The sequence below is a fragment of the Taeniopygia guttata genome, chromosome 3 (assembly GCF_048771995.1).
Source record: "Taeniopygia guttata chromosome 3, bTaeGut7.mat, whole genome shotgun sequence".
NCBI classification, from domain to species: domain Eukaryota; kingdom Metazoa; phylum Chordata; class Aves; order Passeriformes; family Estrildidae; genus Taeniopygia; species Taeniopygia guttata.
The window spans coordinates 111,903,476-111,925,518 of record NC_133027.1 but is presented as its reverse complement, the minus strand read 5'-3'; the positions used below and the strand labels follow the sequence as shown (position 1 = coordinate 111,925,518).

At 40.7% G+C, this 22,043-nt stretch overlaps 1 protein-coding gene across 2 annotated transcripts in view; it reads right to left on the bottom strand.

Moving 5' to 3' along the window:
* Positions 1-585: 585 nt before the first annotated feature.
* PCSK2 (proprotein convertase subtilisin/kexin type 2) overlaps positions 586-22,043 on the bottom strand; it is a 97,227-nt gene continuing 75,769 nt past the window's right edge. For both annotated transcript variants that reach the window (XM_030269235.4, XM_030269236.4), the window contains 5 exons: positions 19,657-19,832; positions 10,533-10,748; positions 9,241-9,341; positions 6,579-6,806; positions 586-2,281 (listed from right to left, as the gene is read on the bottom strand). In XM_030269235.4, the coding sequence (XP_030125095.3) occupies positions 1,795-2,281; positions 6,579-6,806; positions 9,241-9,341; positions 10,533-10,748; positions 19,657-19,832 (1,208 nt within the window). In that variant the 3' untranslated portion in view covers positions 586-1,794. The remainder of the gene's footprint in view (positions 2,282-6,578; positions 6,807-9,240; positions 9,342-10,532; positions 10,749-19,656; positions 19,833-22,043) is intronic.

Here is a 22,043-nt window from a genome sequence, read left to right as displayed (position 1 = left end):
TTCATTTGGAAAAGGAAAGAACAGGCTTCTTATGGAAAAATAAAAGATGGATAGTCTCTTGAATTAACATTATTCTCATACATTCTTAAGTGAAACATATCCACCATAGAACCTTTGGGTTACGTTTTTAATTTGTTAGATAAATATTTACCTACTGAATATGTTTCTACTGCTATGCACCGGATCAACCAGGACAACTCTTATTAAAACATCTTAGATTCATACTCTGCATATTAAAAATACATAATAAAATCCTGAAACTAGTCACTGCTAAAATGCAGATCTTGGATCCTGCAAAGATCTGAAATACCTGCTTAAAATTACCATTTAAGTGGGTCCACTAATGGGCTTTAGTGCAAGTGCCTAAATATTTGCAGAATATTCTCAAAGGTTAAATTTGGGATCTCACACCTGAGAACATGTAGGGGTTGCTTCCATCAGCAATTCCCACCAGGGAGAATGTTATGTTTTGCAGCAATAGCCAGAGCATACTCTTGAGGGCGAGAGAAATGGACTTTAACTCATGTCCAAAAAGTCAAGGTGAGACTGACTTTAAACAGAAAAAACAATGACTGCCAACAAATCTTCCCAAATATACTACATTTTATTTCTCAAGAAGGCCAACATTGCATTACACTTTAATAACTTCAGCATATTTTTCTCCTTAAATATATTTGTATAACATAATACCAGCAAATATATAGCTTAAAAAAAAATTAAATTAAAAATTGCTTTGGGACTGAAACTGTGTGCTTCAAATTTTCCCCACAGCAGTTTACTGGCAGCTGGGTTGCAAACCCCAGAAAACAGGTGTCTGTGGTTCATGATGCTGGCACAGCCTCATTTTACAGTGCTGGAGAACATCTCAGTAGAGAGACCAGCAGATGCACACAAGCTGCCAGAAATCCTACAGCTCATCCCTATGTGCTTGTTCTGCTGTGAGATGGTAAATTGATTTAAATTGCCAAAATTACAAAACAAAAAAACAACAACACAGGAAAAGAATCCCCAAAACAACCAAACTAAAAAAAAAAAAACTCCAGCAAAACTGGGACTTGTGCTTCTAGAAGGCCCTGACTTGGTTTTTAAATCACTTCTCCCTGCCACCCAGCTTTGGCATCGTTTTGCCTTCCTTATTGCATATCTGTTGATCCATCCTGTATCTGAAGTGTGTATGTAGTGTAACTGTAGTATGCAATAAAACTCTCAAAAGAATTGGATTTCTGCAAATCAGATTGGTGAGTTTTCCTTATCTCTGGATTATTTCTTCTTGTGGGGTCTAGTGGTACTTTGGTTGAACCCAATGGAGGAAGTCCCACTGAAGTCAGTGATGCAGAAGGAGCATGTTCAAAGACCTCTCCAGACAACCTCTTTGTGATTCCCTCTCTTGCAGTCATTTTTTAAAATGTGCTCAATTATCACCAACTTCCAGTGTTAAAATTCACTCTTTTTTTAATACAAACATTTACCACAGAAATATGAAGGGAAAAGCCATTAACTTCTTTGCAGGTTATTACCTATTTGTATGACACAAAGGAAAAAAATAATCATTTACAGTCACAAACTGTACATAGTATTTGGTGGGAGTATATTTTGTGGTTTAGAGATAAAAAATGGACCGCTTCAGTGGCAATTAAAATAATTATTGACGAGATATAAGACTTTAAAATCAGGAAAGGGTGGTAATTTGTCTACAGAGACAATCATTGTAATACGTCTAACACAGAGGTTTGGATAGTAGAACGGCGAGTAGAGGGGTGTGGGGAAGGAAAGACACCATCATGCAACACAGCACTACTTCTTGCTCAGTATGCTCTTCAGGCTTCTCTCCACTGCTTCATCTAACTCTTCTTCCAGCTCTTCCTTCTTGGACATGGCCAGTTTGGACTGATAATCTTTTACGATTTGGTCTATGTACGGTGCACTCTGAGTCCCATGCAGCATCAGCGTCCACTCCTTCAGCACGCCCCGCTGGGGCTGGCTGCCAACAAAGCCAATCTCCAGAGCCCAGGTGCCTCGGGGGTCTTCTCCCCACGTGTGAGTCGTCATGAAAGGCCATTTGTCAAAACCCACCTTGGAGTCATCATCCCTGGGCCGCCGGCTCAGCAGAATGGATTTGGTGCCCATTGGCGAGGTCATGTTGATGTTGAGGTCTCCTCGGCGGGTGGAATTCACGGTTATCACCGCCTGCACGTGTTCCAGGTACCGCACAAAGTTCTCCTTCCCCTCACACGCGTCCGTTGTCAGCGTCAGCAACAGTTTGCCACTCGGTGGTATCTTCCTGTGGGTCAAAAGATAATGAAGCGAATTAAAGCAGTACAATACGGCTTGTGCTAAAACTACTGGGTTTTTGTGCCTCACTCTGGGAATCCAGGGCTTCCTTCTGGCTGCCCTGGCAGGTCTGGGACCCTGGCAAGGGTCAGGAACCCCCCTGTACAGAGCCCCGAGAGACACTGGCTGTGATCTCTGTCCATGGAGAGGAGTTTTCAATCTTACAGGATGAATTACAAACTTTGAGTGTTTGATAAGAGTAATAATTAAGTGTGACACAGGTGCAAAAGTAAAATTTTAAGTTTCTAGATTAGGGGTTCAGAGGGGACAAGATGGAGGAATTGGGTGTGTCTTGTCCTTTTTCTCCTTCTTCATGCCCTCCATGTTTCACTGTGGTGTTGGCATTTTTCTGTTGGTTCAGGCTGGGGACACACGTAGGTGACAGATATTGGCACGTTATTGTAAATTCAGCACAGGTAGTTTCTGGTATTTAATGTTTGTACCATCCCACTGAGGGCAGAGCCCCACACGCTGCCCTGCAGGACAGACCTGCGGCAGGGCAGCAGAACATGTTAGAGATAAACAGAATAAACAACCTGGAAACCAGCACAGACCAATTATGGCTTCTGCTTTGGCAGTGGGGCTGAAAGACAGAGACTTTCTACAATCTCGGAATCACCAATACCCACAGATTCCGACACCTCACAGAAAAACAATGTATGATTTTCCTTATTAATGCATGAAGAAGTAAGGAGATAATAATAGTTGCAAACTTAGCCAGAAAGCAAATGTTCCCCATTTAGAAAGTGATACCAAAACCTTAATTTGAAAATAATGATTATGATATTATTATTATTATTTCATAATAAACTTATGAAATGTACACCTACACAAAGAGAGAAGTAACACAATTTTAGAAGCAAAAACTGCTCTTTAAGGACTAACATTAATGGTTGTCTTTACTTATGACTCCTATATTGGGTAATTGCATAATAATGTGGATACTTAGTGAAAGAACCATGAGTAGTCAGTCATGCCAGTTTCCTTAAATGACAGCAGCAAGTGGCTCTCTGGTGTTGGAGGAACCAATTGCACAGAATTTCAGTGCAGTCACATGAAAGCCTATGTCGTTGTTCTACTTTGGAAACCAGAACAAGTGTGGGATGCTGGAGTCTGCTCATTTGAAAAATAGTTTTCCATGAAGATTTCCATCCTTGAACAGCTCCTGTACACGAGTACATATACCAAGGAAAGAAGCTGCACGTGTTTACTGAGTTACCAAAGTGTCTGGCATGGGAACTGAGGCTGTAAAGTGCCTTCTAAACCTGTTGGGGTCAGGATGCAACTTCAATTACCCACTGCCTCAGAAACTGGCTGGCAAAATACACGGAAAGTGTAAAAATGCTCTACATCTTCACCATCAGTGTTCTGAGAGCAGTGTGACATTTTCCTCTGTCCAAAATGAATAATTGAAAGACAAGAATTACAGCAATCATTACAAAAGGGACCAAGTCACAAAAGACTCCAGTCATCTTGCCATTATCTTGTCTTTCAGTGGCTTCTCTCTGACCTTAGTTGTGCAAATTGAGAATCTTTTGAAGGGCATTGCCTACACTGTGGTAATGAATACCTTCTTTTCAAAAGAAATCAGTACCAGCTTTTTCCCTCTGCTAATGAAATACCGTGTTCTTTAGAGACCAGTGAAAGCATTTCACTGAAGCCTAGCTTCCAGGAATTCTTTTCTTCTTCAGATGAGCCCCAGATATTACACTTGGTACATCACTAAGTGGCTCAGGCCAGTCTCTGTCCCCCTTAGAAGTACTTGCAGAGCAAAACATCATTTAGATTAAGATCCTCAAGACATTTAAACACTTATTTAAACTGAAAAACCTGTGTTGTTCTGAGTATTATGGAGCAGAAGTTGGTATAACATAAATATTGTATAGCTGAAATATTTGAGCATCTAATATAATACTCTTGAGATACTTATTTTATGTGCCAAAGCACAAGAAAAATGCACTAGGTGCAGACAGAGGTGAAGAATTGTAATTTCACAGTTACCATGTGCTTACAGTTTCTCTGCCTGGGAAGCCTCAATCTCAACTCAATCTAAATTCATATTTTCTCACAGGTTCTTCACACAGTGGACAAAGCTTTGTCAAACACTGCTTCATTCCCAGAGATGTGACAAGTGGTTTATCTCCTTCAGTTAATGAAGAGGGACATTGCAGTGTGAGTCTTTTCTTCCTGTCCAGACTAGAGCTCAAAGAAACAAGAGCAATGTGTTCCCACTACATCTGCTCTGCAGAAGGCTTGACAACTGCAAAAAGATTTTCTCTCCACCTTCTCAAGTACTGCAGTGCAGAAGTTCTCTCAGCTCTCTAAAAACATGAGAAAAGACTTCCTCTATTTCCCCCTTTCCTATTGACTAGGATCTAATAGTCTCTGCTTCACTAGAATAATTATTGTAGTCTAGGTGAATTTTCCTAAAGAAACAAAAAGAACCAGGGTTAGTGGAAAAAGCCTGACACCAAGGTGATGAAGAGAAAGTGGCACAGCTTTACCATGTGCCACTACCCAGCTTATATATATATATACACACACACACATATATATAGTATGTCCATGGCATAGTAGCCAGTGGGAGATTATACACAGTATATCCACTTTTGCATGTGTGGGAGATGAGCAGAGGGAGCTCCTCTGTGCTCCTGTTCCTCAGTTAATGGATTACATTGTCTTAAAACTTTGTATTTCCCTAAACCAGTCAGAACCCTTGTCAGGAAAAGTTCCTGTTGCTAACAAATGTTTCTATTTTAAATACTGATTGCTTTCAGCACACAGTATATTCTGTCTGTTAATTATTTCCTGGCCTTTTACTTAATTGACAATGCTGCTCTGAAACACACCTCCATATCAACTACCCACCTTCATAAATCTATACCAAATACATATATTATGTATACAGATATCTATACTAAATAAAAATATAGAGAATATAAATATAAAATGTTGCTTCAGCAAACCAAACTGAAGGAATAACCCACTTATCCACAGCAGAAATACAGAGCTTTAATTTCCAAGGAATCTCTGGAGATGCTGGGACTTAGCTATTTTTTTACAGTGTAATTCAGAAAAGGTACATGTTGCACTTCATAATGCTTATCATCTCCTGTCAGTGACATTTTCGTTGGGGAACACAAATATTACAGCACTGCTGTTAATATAGAGATGTGTCAGGCAATTGACAGGACAACCTTACAGCCTACAGAAAGAAATGTTCTCTCCTCCTCTAGGATGATGCCCATTTCAGTAAATGGAGCTGCCCTAGGATAAATGAGATTACTGTGCATTTAATTATTAATAAATTAGAGATATCCTAAAACTAACTTTGGTATTCTCATTTTTTACCTGTGAGTATGCATAAGACAGATAAATTAAAACTCAGAGCTCAGCTGTAGAACTTTGAATCATGCAAATTCAATTTGCAAGGTTGGGGGGAAACTCACTCTTTCCCTGGCTAAGTTATGTGCCAGGGTGGCATCCTGGTTTGTTTTCTTTTTCCAACAGAATAATGTTGCCTTCAAAAATGGCACTGAAAAGCCAAATTTCAAATTGTATAGATATAATTTAGGCCATTATTAAGTTAGTATTTCAATTACTTAAATTAAACTAAAGCTGTTGTAGTCAATTAGTATTCATTCATTCATTTGTTGACTCATTCACTTTAGCACATAAAGCTAAATCAGAAAACAACCTGACTACTTACCCTGAAATTAGAGAATTGAAGAGTTTAAAGCAAGCACAATTAAATGCTGCAGGTTCAGTGCTGGTACCTGTAGATGATTGTTTCAGTCTTCTGGAGATAAAATTGTCTGCTGAGGAATCTCACAATGAGATATGACCTGGCTGACAGACATTTCATGTGGCAGCACTTATGTAATTTACAGTGCTGGTCTCAGAGATTTTCATTTGGAGCTAGGCTTTTTTTTTTTTTTCACAGAAACTTCAGCACAAACATACCTGTGAGTGCCCAAGAGAAATGGTTGTTGCTATTAACACTCCTGCCACTAGCATATAGGATGGGCTATAGAATGTACTGCTCCAGCAAGCCAGGAACTGAGAGATCACATAGTTTCATCAAGCATTGTTTATAAAAAAACGTTTTATCAACTTATTTTTGGTATTGTTACAGTTTCTTAGGAAACAAAAAACCTCATTAAGTTTCTTTGTCAAAATAATTGTATGCTTGCAATCTCCCAGATGCCTGGAGGAAGCCAAACACATCCACTAGACTATTCACTTACTCGGGTTCCTGTATTGACCCTCCAACACAATGGAACCTCTCAGGAACAGTCTTCCAGTCTTTTGCCATCTTAACCATGGCTCCTGCATCCAGGACACCATAGCCAAACAAATGGTTGAACTCCAGTCCGACGCCGTTCCTACGCCACCTGTGAACCTCATCGTGGAGCTGGTTCCTCTTGGAGGTGAGCACTGTCAGATGCTGCATGTCTCTCCAGGTCAGCTGCGAGCTGTGGAAGAGCAACAAACATTACACTTATTTCCAAGCAGATGTTAAAAAAAAAAACCAAAACTGTGCTAGAGTAAGGCTTTGGGTAAAGTTTGCTTCTATGAATAACAGCAAAATTGGAACTACACACATATCAATAACAAAGCTTCTATTGATCTCAGTGGGCACCACAAGAGCTTTGAAGCATATAGTACTTTTCCAAATATGTTCTCTTCAAAATTGCAAAACCACTTCTGATCAAAAATAAAAAGTTTATAAAAAAATTTCACCTAGCTTTCCTCTTAGATCTTGCCCCTTTTTTCTTGCCTGCTCCTCCTGCTTTTCCCATGGACTTTCCAAGATCCACCCTCAGAAGCCCTAATCTGATAAAACTGATGAGCTCTAACGATCCAGGTGTTAGTAATGTCAGGATTCTGTGCCTATGGATACATGGGCTGTGGGTGATTGCAGCTTTGCAGTAGAAGGTATGGCAGAGGCTTTTCACCCATGTTATATTAGCATGGGTGCATGCAGTCAAGTAGCATTTGCCTAGCTGCAATGGTTATTTTTCATCATCTTCTCTTGTCTTCCTAGATGTACAGTGATTATGATAACAGGAAGGGCACTTATTATTCTAAAAAGCTTTAGAACTGACATTCTAATTCTACATAACTCAAGCTATTCCAGTAGTTTTATGATGAACTCTTTCAACATCACAATATGTCTGATTCAAACCATCAGCCAAAAAGGATCTGCTTTTCAGCTTTCTGTGCCCCAACTAATAAGCATGTGTGCGTGCTGAATGTACACCAGAAAAGCCAATTACTGTCATTCCCCCAAGGTGACACAAGGCAGCTGAAAAGAAGATATCACTTGCATCATTCTTATTGAGATCTTTTAAGGGCTTGCTACATATCTTAAAGCTGTACTTTCTATTTCTTAGATTAGTCTGGTTTGAGAGACAGACATAATGCAGCCAAGAACAGGCTTCATGGGAGATTGTCAGTGGCTCCTGGCAAGGCTCATCCAGGATAGTTCTGCACAATAAAATTCAGTACAGCTAGAAGGATATGGGAGACACTGACAGCTCCTTCTCTCTCCTGCTGCCCTCCCAGCAAAACCTAGAAATTCTAGTGCAAGCCAGGGGTATTAAGTCTAATTCCTATTCATGATAATGGCAGACTAACTGCAGTCTTTATGTGTAGCTCAAATGAAGAGGAATTATAATTATTACTGATATATTTAGGTTCCAGTCCAGTTTAAGTATTCAGTGGTCAGAAAATTTATTAAACATTTACATTTTTATGGCCATATTAATATTTTATATAGTGGCTGTCCCACTGAATGAATCTGATAGTAGAAGGAATGATCATCCAAAGCTGAACATTTGGCATGTGTTTTACATGTATAAAACCCGAAAAATGAGACTTGGGCCAAGTCATGTTCTGAGCACGACAGTCATCACTCTGCTCATGTAAACTTGGCCTCCTCTCACAAATCTTCATTATTTTGCACTGTTGAAGGAACCTGTGAACATAGTACTCACTTCATGCCGTGGTTACAGCAACTGCAGCTCTGTAACTAAGCAAATGTTGCCTCAGTTTATGAAAAAAATAACATAAAGTAAAAAGGTGGGAAAAGTTAATAAAATTAAAACTTTTCCTAATCAATAGAGAAGAAGATAATGATTCCAAGATATAAAAAAGGTTCCAGTGCCAGGAATATCATGGAGATGGTAAACAGACAATGGATATTTATTCCTTCATGTAGCAGAGCAATCACACAGCTCAGAAACAAGCTATTAGCAATGGGTTAAGAAAACAAAGAAATCATTCCACACCACCACTGCAAAAAAAAAATATTGAGGAACTGATTGTTACTGGATGACCTAGGTGCCACATACAGACAATCTGAAAAATAATTAGACAACTTCAAGGAAGATGAACCTGCCGGTGAATATTAAACAGGAGAGACCCACTACTGTCTCTGCAAATCATGGATTGACAAGGCTCTTGTTGAAAGATCACTCTTAATCCCCATTTCTTGTCCTCTTCCTAAGCTTCTGTCATTTCAGCCAGTATCCTGGCACAACAGGAACTCCTGTCTCATATTACAGGGTTATTCTTATGTTTTTGTAGGCTGGGCATTTCACAGAGGACATGTGGAGGAATTAAATAATCTCTTCCTCCAAACAGTGCTAGAGAAGTCTAATCCCCAGATGCAGAGGATGGGGAGGACACAGAGAGAGCCAGACAGCCAAAATCCATCTGCCATGCAACTTTGGCAAGGCTGTTGCTCCATCTTCAAGTCACCATGCACAACCCACCGTACCAGGCAGCTTTTGAGCTGGTTATTGCAGCCTGGTGCCACAGCCAGCCAACTGAAATGATGAAACCATTAAACATAGCACAGCCCTCTCCTCTCCAGAGCCCAGGAGGAATTTCTCAGCAGCATACTTAGCCTCCAGGGCCAGGGCGAACACTCCGGCTGCTTCAGGGGCGGCTGCAGACGTGCCCGAATGACGCAGGGTGCAGTTGCCATACAAATCTGTTGTAGCCTGCAATGATATTAGATGTAATTAATGAAACCAGCCATCCCATTTTTGTTGAAGCTACAGACTCAGAAAAATACAGAAAGCAGAGTTTGTGCCCTTGCTCTTTAATTGTGTTCATGCTCACGATCTGTTCTCTTTTTTGGAAGAGTGTATTAATTTAAAACCACCGTGAGACACATTTAGAGCACGAATGAAAGACCAAGTCATTTTCACTTAGAACCCATCTATTTCTTACACAGTTTAACCAAAGGCCTTAAATTCCTTTCTGATTATCAAAAAGATTTGGAACTAGAATTGTCACCACTACTGAGCTTTTTAATATTTGTCCAACTCTGAGACCAGCAGCAGCAACAGGCTGCTGTCTTCTGTGCAGATTAGTCACCAGCAGAGACCAGAAGAAAACCTCAGAAATGCATTTTATGGCAATAATTACAAAGATGCCACGGATCATTTTGGCTGGTATCATCACAGAGCTGATTGAAGACAGAAACAGTGCTCTGTCTGCTACTGCATGTGGGCATTTAGGATTGCACAGTGTGTCTTGAGGGTTTGAGACAGGGCCATGGAAAATGTACAACAGCTTTTTGCAAACACTAACCTTGAGTCAGCACACCTGCATTTTCCACTCTGTGAACTGAACTAAGTCCTGGCTAGTCTGAAGGTGCTGAAGAGCTGAAGAGCAGTGATCACCACAGTGGAAGAGAATCCCAAATACAATTGAACAGAACCTGCCTGTTTTCCAGCTATAGGACTGGCCCTGCAGCAACAGCAGGCTCTGGTAATCTGAACTCCCATATGTCCTCTGTGAGTGACTAAATGTCATTCTGCTCTGTGCTGCTTGTACAGCAGAAGTCTGCCAGTACAAGTAAATATGATCTCAGATGTTAACTTAGATTTTTACAGAGACCTTTTGTCACAATGTCCTCCAGAAAGAAGGCAACTGAACTCTGTAATCCAGTTTCTGACAAAGGAAAGCACCAACTTTCCTTTGAAGCTCTAAAAGATCATTGCTGTTCTTGGTAAAAATCCCACATCTTCTCAGCTGACAGTTTTGGCACCATTACATACTGCAAATGAGAAAATATTCATCTCAAATCTGCTGCTCCAAAGTACACAGAGCTGCAATAGGTCATGCAGATAGACAAACATCATGCACAAAGACACCAACAGCAGCACAAGAGTATCAGGACTCACCACACCAGCCTCTGGATTTCTCTTCCTCCCATTACTAAAGGTGGAGGCTAAGGTTGAAGAGCAGCTTTCATCATACAGAGCTGTCCGGCCATCGTTTATGGCAGAATTGATGGAGATGGTCCACATGCTCGATGCATAACCATCACAGTTACAGTCATCATAGCTGCCTCCATCTCCAGAGGCCCACACATAGATGCTGCCTTTTCCACCCCGGCCCTGTGACAGGGGAAAATCCCTCTGGAGTTAAACAGCAAATAGGAGATAGCAGCAACTTTAAACTCCTGAAGTGCTCAGGTCTGAACAACAGGCCCGAGCCAAAGCTGACTTGGATGAATCCTGAAAATCATGTACTAGATGTTGTCTAAGTTAGCCATTTAACTAAAGAACCTTGCATACAGACTGACCAAACTGCTTTAGGAACTTTCACATGACCTTGTGTAACTATCTGTAAGATATGCTAATAAATGTATCGTTTTAAGAAACCTTCCCAACTGACATCACCAGATGTTTATTTGCAGGAAACCCCTATCCCCACCATGGCCTGGGCTCTGGTCCCCGTTGGCTGGGAAGAGTGTTATAGAAGCTGGAACACCCCATTTGTAGCGACTTTGGAGACCTCAATTGGAAGTGAACACATTTCTAGGACCTCCCAGTTCCCTGGAAAGTTCTCCAAATTGTCACTGCAACAGACCCAGCGACTGCAGGCTCTGGATGATGGTAAAGTGTTAAGGCAATCGGTGATGTATCTTTCTCAATCACTGTTCTCTCTCTCATACAGTACTGATTAGGTGCATTATCTTGCTTGTTTTGTTTGTTGCTGCAGCCAAGTGCATAGTGAGCTTATTGTTTTATTAAATGTATTATTTTGCCTCTGTGTTGCCTTAGTATTAGTAGCAAAATAAGACCATTCTTTATTGGTGTCCATGTCCTTTAAATCACCCCCATCAATTGGCAAAACAACTGTACATCTAATTGTAAAGCTGAGCATCTATAAAGGAGAAATATGGTACAAACTAAACATATACAAAGTTTCAGCTGTGATACACAGACCTATGCAGGTTATTAAATCCAGGTAAATGGCAGCCAAAGCCAGTTCTTCAACCTTGTGACACAAACCACTTCCATTTATCACCCAGTTTGCTTCACACCCTGAAGGCTCCTGTGGCACATGCTAAGTCATTTTATGGATTCATTAGCATTCATGTCATGGTCTAAGTGCCATGAGGAAAAGTGTTCTTTTAGAAGGGATATAGATCATCTCACAGGCTGGGTTTGTAAGATCCAGTTAGGTTCAGAAAATGGCTAAAAAGCTCTACCAGCACCTTTTTCTCTCAATACATTTCTTTTTCTAAAAGTATGATTGGCTCAGAGCTGTTTTTCTGACAAACCAGCTTCTACTTCTAAGGAGAAAATAAAGTTATGAGGCCATACAAATAATCTACAGAAAAATGCTCAGAAATTATGCTGAGATGGACAGGAGTAACTGAAGCTGAAGGGCCACTATAAAGGCTTGCCATTAATTAAACAAAATAAATCCATACCCTCTCCCCAACTTCCAGAGAGCAGGTAGTGGGAAGGGATCAACTCAGCTCCTTCTAATTCCATAATCAGAAAGAGGTAGGAGCTGCCTGAAAGAGAGTCAGATGTGAGAACTTCAACTCTCAGGGAAAGATCAGTGCTGTGGAACTCAAAGCTCAGCTCTCCAAGTGATTCCAGCACAGCCACCATTCTTCTCTGTGTCTAGTTAAAGTAATCCAACATTTACTTCCAAGAGCACCAGAAGTCTGCAAGGCTGGAATTTGACACACTGTTTAGATGCACTGAGCAAAAGAGTAAAAAATTTCTTCTGGTTTTCTCATTGCCCAGCATGAAATAGAAGTACATGAATATACAAACTTAGTAACCTGCAGTGGCATTTTAATAGGGAACCTTTGCAGTCAGGATTTTAAATCAAATCTAAGTTCCCAGCAGTAGCTTCTATTTTTCATTGCACCCCACTGAAGAGAGCAACCTCATTATTTCAAGCATGTTAGTGAGTTGCATTATAATCCACTGAATTGCACAGCAGGATTGCAGACACTGGTATATGTAACATCTCAGGACACAGATTTTCATAATAAAGATAATGACTATGAAAAAGCTCACTGAAATCCATCTAAGAACTTCCACAACGCCCTGGTATCACTTGTGTTTTAAGGGAGGGGAATACTATTGCAAAAATATATACTTTTAAGAAGAAAATCATGCTAGCAATTTATTTTACAAATAAAATCAGTAGAACAAGACCAGTTGTGCCTTTTTTTCGCTTTGACTTTTTCCATATCCCACCTTTTGCTTCTGACTGCCATTAGTTTACAGAGCCCAAACCTGGTCTTTGAACTGCTCTCAGAGGCTACATCACAAACTTGCCACCACCGTGCCCACCTACACCACCACACCATTTTGCAACCCTCTACATGCTTTGGACAGGCTCAGTCCCAAAAATGCAGGTGGCAGTCAAACACAGAAAGCAGGGGGCTGCTGGTGGCAGGAATAGGATGCTTGTCATATATGGACCCGTTCTTGAAACAATCTCCTTTCTTGTCATTTGAAAGGGAGAGGAAACTCTTCAATTTTACATGAGAAATTCACTAAAGTGCTAAGAAGAAGTTAACCTCTGCAGTGGCCAGCACAGAGAAAAAATTTAGCTGTGCTCAGCAGGACTGTTCCATGCTGCCAAGTATTTTACCCCATGGACAGGATTTGTAGCAGAAAATGTATGTGACAGATTGTTGGTGTGAAGCAAGGGGAATTCACAGAGGTACTTAAACTCTGGGATGGATTTTATGCATACAATTACTGTCACTTCAGAATGGCCTCAGGATATCACTTTCATGGGAGTCACATCCCTAAGCGGGTCTTAGTCTTAAAACCTACAACTCACCTCTTAATCCTCTAATTTCAATTGCTTTTCCTTCCTAGCCAGGACTGGAAAGACGAGCAAACAGTGCTGGAATAAACTGACAGCAGCCCAACTGCATTATTTGCAATGATGCTGAGGACTTGTTGCTCCCATGTCCCACAGTCAGACCCACAGTGGGACTGCCTGCACAGGCAAATCCTTTGGTGGCTGTTCTCAGGCATTGTGTCCTTTACCAGGTAGAAATATATGGCTTCAGAAGTGAATTTTCAATTCTCTGGATAGTAGTAGTAATAAAACTGATCTAGTCCTGATCTAGTCCTGATCTAGTGGGTGGCATCCCTGCTCATGGCATGGCAGGGGGTCAAGAATTATATGGCCTTTAAGGTCCCTTCCTATTCAAAGCACTCTATGATTCTATGATAAGCCAAAAAAAAAAAAAAAAATCCGGTTGCATTAACTAAACATCGTATTTAAAGTGAACTGAAAGCTCCTATTTGCATCTCAACCTTATGTGGACCGAAAAAACGTTCCTAGTGTGACTCAGGCTGCTGTACACAGGGACCAAAAATGGGACTGAAGAAGGCAGCAGGATCATATTCTGTAACCACCAGAGGGAGCCTGGAGGAAGAGTTAGGAAGGTTCTAAGGTTCTAAACAAGGTTCTAAGATAAATTTTAAAGAATGTCTTTCCTCCAGAATCCTGTAGACACCTGCTCATTTCCTCCAAAAGTGATGCATGGCCTGGCACTCGCCCTTCTGAGCCATCTGAAGACGTATCTCTCTCAGAGTTAAAAATGGATCATTTTATACCAGCCCAAGAGAGGCCCAGCTCTCAATTCAGGTAGAACCAGAATTAAATTTTAGGCAAGGCTATATGTTTAGTAATTGACAGATGGTTCCTGTGAAGCTTTCTTTAAGAAAAGAGCAGGTTTTCTATTTCCAGTGTCCTTAGTGGGATACTGCACTATGAGGGAAAAAAATCTCTGAGAAATATTCTTACCCCTTTTTCTCATCTACCACAAGTACATAATCCCAGAGAAACATCCTTTGTGAACTACCTCGCAAAAATGAGCTGGCAGAAGACTTCAGCCTTTCTCACTTTATGTAACTTCTGGCATATCTTAAACTATGTTTTTCCCCTTTGTTGTTTTCTTCATTCATTATGCCTGCTGGGCTAGTAGCTGAGCCAGTGTTTTCTGAAGCTTTGATTGTTTGATTGTTGCACAGCCACCTATTGCAGAGGTGGCTATGCAGTACAAGCCAGCTGGAGGCAGCGAGTCCTTGGCATCCCTGAACTGATGCCCATTTTTTGTAGTGCCAGGGTTTTCTGGAGCTTCCCTGCACATTCCTGCATCCTTGACATCCCTCACTCCCCTGGCTCCTCCAGCTGGAAGGATCTGGACTCACAAAATGGCAAATAAGAAATGTTTACTGGACACTACAGTAAAAACAGGATGCATCACAAAATAGAAGTGGAATTAGTTCTTGACCTAAGTTGCCTTTTCCTATTTAAGATGACAGCTGATACAATTCTGGAAGCAAGATACTAGAGCACAGAAAGTCTCTAATTAAGAGACGTGTTGTCACAGGATTTCCATCTATCACCTCTACCTCCCTCTCCAAGCCTTCTAGCCCCCAAAGTGGGTAAGCACAGCTCAGACAAGGGATATGTAAATCACACAGCATTGCTTTGTCCAGTCATACTAAGCATATAATGAATGCAAGGCCCCCTCATTAGGCAAGTACTGTATACACACAGCTTTCAGCCCAATCTTTAAAAACTAGCAGTTTTTAAAAGTCCTTTCCAGTTACATCCCAAATAAGTGTTTTCTAGCAGCTGAAAGTTGCATTAGGTAAGAGCGTTCACCTTTGTCAGGTCAGTGCTGGTAATTGCCAAATACTTGTGGACCTTTGTATGAAAGTCTTTTCAATCCCTATTCCCAAACTCTTGCTAATTCAGCTGTGAGCTCATTTATCCTTGCAGTGCAACCACCCCTGCTCAGTGACCCAGTCATGCTGCTGACCACTGTGCCTGACCTAAAGCCATGAGATACCACAGTGAAGCCAGATTACAATTTAAAAAATGAGTGGGATTGTGTCTTAGTAACAAAAAGCAGCTTGAGTACCTTTCCCAATAACTTCTGGTTACATGGGTTATGCTGACACCCAGTTCATGCACACACCATCCATTTTGTGCCAGCCTTAGCCCATGAAGGAGTTGCCAGTGTGATGGCAGACTGTGTTGTCCTTAACTGTGCTATTCTGTGCTGCCTCTATTTGTGCTGTTTACCTTCCAAGAGAACAGCACACCAAAATGAAGCTATGATTAAGGCAAAGAGTGAGTTTAACACATGCCAAGAATGGGTAATGGAAAAGGAAAGGTAGGAAAATAGAATCAGAGAATAGTTTGGGTTGGAAGGAACCTTTTAAAGGCCATCTAGTCCAACTCCACTCTACAATGAGCAGGGACATCTTCAGCTAGAAGAATATATATCAGAAATAGAAGACATGTTGGCCTTAGTCCACCTAGTTATAGCTGGTGGCTTCAAGAAATAAAAATAGACATATAAACATGAAGTTTCACAGTTTCTGCAGTTTTTACCACATTGTCATTGTCAGGTGACTAGTTACTCCCACATCTCAGTAGCTCTGGAAGGAGAAATTCTAAAGGATGTGACAGTGGAATGGAGATTGTGGGAAGGATGAGACACTTGGCAATGTCCTCTTTGAGCTGGGCTCCCAATTGTGGCAGCAGCAAGGCAAACATTACCTGTGTTTGTCAACTCAATTAAATGCATAGTCTGCATAAGGATTCTGTATCATCCCTACTTACTGATTTTTACTTTAGGCTATTAATCTTGCTCCATGCAAGAGCTCTTATATTGCCTTCTAGGACATTTGGAAGTATTGCTTTTAGTTTAAGAACACAATTTTATTCTCAGCATGCTTCTTCCTCCCCACCAATATTTCAGCTTCATCATTAATTCGTGAACCATAACTCTGGTGAGAATCAGCTCTAGGCTGATAAAAAGAATTCCTACTTTTTTTTTTTTTTGTTTCTTAGTTACAAAAGCTACTTTTTAATAAGACAGGAGGGTTACAATGAAAAATAATAATAAACTAGATTTACGTTTTTACAGTTAATAGAGAATGTGATGCATATATTACAGACCTAAACTAGGTAAAAGGGTATTATATCAAAGGCTTGTTAGTCTTCCTTTACATGCAGCCAACTCTATAGTGGGTTTTTCACAGCACCATGGAGAATACCTAACATCCACTTATGGCTTGAAATATCTCTAGAAAATCTGGCTTTCCAAAAAAAAAACCAGATCAGAATAAACTATATCCGAAAAACTGTTCTGTTACGAAATGTAATGAGCAAAAGAAGGGTAGATAAAGCTATGATCACAACACAAAGAGAGTTATTTGAGGCAGAACTGTCCCATCTTCTGTGCACATACTGCCAGGAGATAGCTGGGATGCTGCCACTATAAGATTAAGTGTATTTGCCCCTGGACAACAATATTTTTTTTAAGGAGAATCCAGTATAGTTCCTCCTAATTCTGCAATGGCCAACAGAACTGGTTTACTAATGCAGGCTCTCCCCTTAATTTTATGTCTCCTGATAAGAGAGACCTATGTCTCCTGATGAGAGCAACCCTTGCCAGAGCACAGCTCACTGTCACTGTGCTCTCTCTTTCCTGAGCCTTCAACTCGAGTGATCTCAGGGCCCCTTCTGATCTTAATACTGCAAATTATTTCTTGAAGAGAATAATTCCTGAAGGCATGTCCTGAGTATGGGACTCCAACCAAGCAAGAAAACAGAAAAGAAAAATCCCTACTCTGATATTTAACATTTAAAGAGAAGGTTAATTCCAGTGTAACCACACAAATGAAAGCAGAGGGCAATATGACAGCAAGTTAATTCAAAGGTATTTTATATACCAAATTACAAAAAAATCCCCATTATTATGATTTAAAATCTGCTTCTCTTGAAGGGTAAAATAACTCTAGTTCAGTTTTCATTCTTCTACCTTTTTTGCTACTCTTACACAAATTCTCCATTGGATGAGGACAACACAGAAATTACATGGAAATTTCCTGTGTTCAAAGTTTATATGTGCTACAACCAACATTAGTGGAAGAGACATCAGGCAGCTATAACACATCAAGGTGCTGCTAGGACTGTCACACACCTAAGAAAGATTCTCCTCAAGACCAAAGTGTTTAAGGGGATCTTTATGCAAACACTAGATAAATGAAAATCACAAGATTGCACAAGATCACAGCCAGTGCAAGGTGACTTCAGAGGGACTCTGAACTCATCAGAGGTTTGTACAGTTTATACTACAAAACTGAGCAGACTCAGAAGGAATTTTGGACAAGTCTTCCAGTGTTATTGCAGTACATTGCCAATTTTATGGGTGGAAGGATGAAGGTGAACATAATTCCTCTGTTACAGGCAAAACATCTGAGGCTCAGCATTTGAAGCTTTAGATGCTCCACTATTTGTCACAGCAGTAGATTTAATTATCATGTCACAAAACATGGTAAACTGAACGTGCTGCTTACAGTGAGCTGGTGATGAAGAATGGGAGAATCTGGCACAAGTAAAAGGAAGAAATAATTTGGATGGAAAAGTGAGTGATTGTGGAGCTCCCATAGAAAACTGTCCCAGATGTTCTGGGTAATTTCAGATCTTGGCAATACAGAAAACCATCAATAATCAGCCAAGGGGAGGAGGCTCATTCCCTACAGCATCACAGGGCAGCCATGGTTGTCTTGGCTGCATGAGACAAAGCCATGCAAGGTTGGTTTGCTTGGGCTAATTTATTTTGGTTTTGAGTTGTGGCACACACATTACCCCCAACTATCTTATAGTGTACAGGTTAAACAGATTACAGGATGATATTGAGTCTTTTACAAAGACCACAGACTGCTCCTAGAAGGAGCTGGGAATGTGGAAATAAATAAGGAGGCTCCTGGATGATATTAGTCCAGGTTCAGTCACAGCTATAACAATGCCCATACATGAGTGACCCGAGAGAAATTCTAAATCCAAAACACTAATTAAATTGGTAACACACCAAAACAGAACATGCAGTGTCAGTAGCTCAGCTGGCATGCTTCAACATGGGGAATATTTGCAGGTTCAGGCTCTTCCATTTCAACTGTGATGTCCTATGAAAAACATCTATAAGCTGACTAGAGATAAACACAGTATGCTGAGACTATACTATAAAATCAGTGCCAAAATATTGCAGAGTGAACATCAAAGGAACCTTAAAATATGGTGAAAGTTTGATAGTTTGTGCGAATGCATTGTGTTCCCAAGTCACTGGTGTAGGAATCCGCCCCCTCTTGACAGAGTAAACAAGTTACCCTTTGTCCCCTTAAAAAAGAAAAAAGCCCAGAATTTTCTCTCCTCAATTTGTTTAAAAGACAACTCATAGGACCTTGGGGACTTCACCTCAAATTTAAGGATAGCTAATTGGACAGAAGCCAAAAAGTCCTGCCTAAGCAATTCCCTAGAAAAGAAGAAAACAAAAGAAGTAATCACTTTTGTGAAGTGTTTTAGAAGGAGCAAGAACCTCTTGCCCTGACTCATTTTTTTCTGTAAAAAGCCTTTTTATTTTGCCTTTTATTAAAACTTTTTTTTTCCAACACCGTCACAGGAGCCATCCTGCTTCTTTTATGCCACCTGAGGTAGCTGAGCTATCAAGGGTATCATGCTTATCTCTGAGAGCTTGAAGAGAAAAAGCATTACACTGGTATTGTAAATGCAGGCGAACCCAGTTGGAAGAAATGACGATGTCTGACTCAATTCAGAAGGCTGAATTATTTCTTTATTATAACTATGCTAAAATACATTAATATATTATATAAAAGGAGGATACTAAAACTCCATACTATTTTCTCTATATCTTAACACAACTCATGACCCTCTCTGAGCGTCCAGCCCCAGGTGGGTTGGATTGGCCATCAGGCTCAAACAATCCTCACCAGAATCCAACCAAGCACACACTCCAGGTAAAAAATTCTCCAAACACATTCCACATAGGAAAAACAAGGAGCAGAAATAAAAATTGTTTTCTCTTTCATTTCTCTCTGTGCACTTTTATGAAAAATCCTGAGAGGGAATGTGCTTGCCACACACTGGTTTCAGCACAAGCATGTACGCACCATTCTGCCCCAGAACCCAGATTATTAAAACTGTTACCTTATTCACACCATCTGCCATTGCTTGCAGTGTTAACTCTCTAGGTCCATCCACAGTCTTCCCATTATCAGTGGGTCCCCAGCTGGCACTATAAATATCTATGACTTGAGGCATGTGGCTGATGGAGGAAGCCTCAATAATGTCTGTCATAAACGGCTGGTCCAGCATGCGAATACCTGTGGTTTTAATCAACATAAGCATGAAATATGCATTACCCAGCACAAAATGTAATCTCAGCACCTGCAGAAGGCCCCTGGTTACAGGTATTTTAAGTCACTGGCAGTTTTACCCATTCAGTAATGCAGCACTTGATATTTCCATGTCACTGGGGTGTGCTTACCCAGCAGGATGCCAGTATTAAACACCCAGCCACCAAGGCAGCATGGCCCAGAAAGACAAAGAACTTTACTGCTAGCTTTCTAATTACACTGTATTTTCCATCTACTCTTTGAGAACACTTTAAAAAATAACAGAGTTCAGCAATCTCAGAAATTCAGTGCTTAAATAATATCAATGGCATTAAAAATAAGATTTTGTAAGCTAGTAAAAAAGAGTAAGGCCCCCTCCCTCATCTAACTTACATTCAGTTTTGTGTTCACATGGCATTAGTTTTTCAAGTAATTTTTCTATTTATTTTGGTGCATCTCCAGAATTTAATCAGGGGAGGGAAACATGCTACCCAGCAATTTCCTGGAAAAATATCATTCTGTCAACATGCAGATATAATTGCAAAATACAGCCAGCAAGTGGAGGAAAAAAGCAAACTTTGTATCCCTGAGTTGAAGTTCAGCTGTTCCCAATGGTTTGGGACACAGATTGGGCAGAAATCAGTGCCAAACAGTATGAATGGCAATAAGGATCCTGATTTAGAAGCCAGTGGCTTTCCTATATTCAACAGAAAACCAATGTGTCAAATATAAGGCTGGAAAAAAGGTGGTATAAATTTCAAATAAAAATCAGACCAAAGCTGGATGATGGGCTAACTCAAGCTAGAAATGATGAAGTCAAACTCAGTGGGTGAGAAATTGCTTCCCATATTATTGAATGCAGATCTGCAATCAACTCCCTGTTCATTCTGAAAACGTGGACTCCTCAACTTTCATGGACTTCCAATGCCATGGACCACACAGTGCACATCGTCCTCAGGCAGGGAAGGCTGAGGAGATTCCCCAAAATCTTGAGGGGATTTTACTACAAAGGGGACAAAAGATTATTTATAGGCTGTTGGTCACCAGAAAATATTGTCACACCTCTTGATTTTTAAGCAACCAGCTGTAAGTTATACAGTTATATGTATACATGGTCCAGACAAAATCCCATGCCTCAATTCAGATTCCTTGAAAAGTAACTCAAAAGAATGCAAATTTTGTGGAATGTCCCATCCCTGAAGGAAATGTTACCCTTGCTGAAGAAATGAGACATTTATTAGACCTGCCCAGCCAGTTACCAACTCTCACTGATATTTCTTGGGTAAGAGCTTGGCAAACATTCCTTGGTGCCCTTCTCTGGTGGAGATTCAGCTTTCAGTCATGTAGGTGAGAGGTGAAATATGGCCTTCTGACATTCTCCTGACCCTACAGTGAAACAGGGGCTGGCCCAGCAGAGCAGAGGTGTCCATGAGCACACACTGTGGACCATCTGCAAGGAGCAATGGGTACATCCATGCTGATGTTCTGGTGTGGAACAGGGAAAGTAAAGCGAAATTCATAAGCATCTATGTCTGCCTGCTGTGCCTCTGTTCTCATCATGGAACTATCTTTCTTAAGAGTGGGAAAACTGGATTTCTTCAGATTTAACTACACTGACACGTGGTGTGGAGAGCCTAGCTCACTCCAAGCACTGTATTCAGTATATATGTGCAGAGAAGAGCTCGTTAGAAGTAAAAATACCCAACACACCCAAGGTGTGGATGCTGGGTGCTAGATACCACCTGCTCCATTCTCTGCATCTGCTCCTATATGGAAACCTACAACCACAGAGATATACAGCACTGCAGGTCCTGCCCTGTGAGAGCCTAAAGAGTCAGAGCAGCATGAGAGTTGCCTTTTCAAATGGTTTTCAAGTGCAGCAGGAATTTATACTTTGCCTCTTGCAAAATGAGATTTGCCACTGACAATTCTGTAGCTACTCAGGGAAGAAGCACTGAAAATCAGCATACAAACAGGAGCTGGCATATGCAGGAGCAGAGCTGCTCTTAAAGAGCCTTTATTTATAAGGCCCTCAATTGAAAAGGCAAAGCCATGGGGAAATTCCTCTCTCCAGCTACTGTGAAAAGTAATAAATACATGGTCCAACACCAATCTGCAGCTCTGAACTGGGCAACACCCCTCTGTCTGTGCAGGAGGAGCACTGCCTGAAGCACAGGGAGCTATTTACACCGTGGGTTG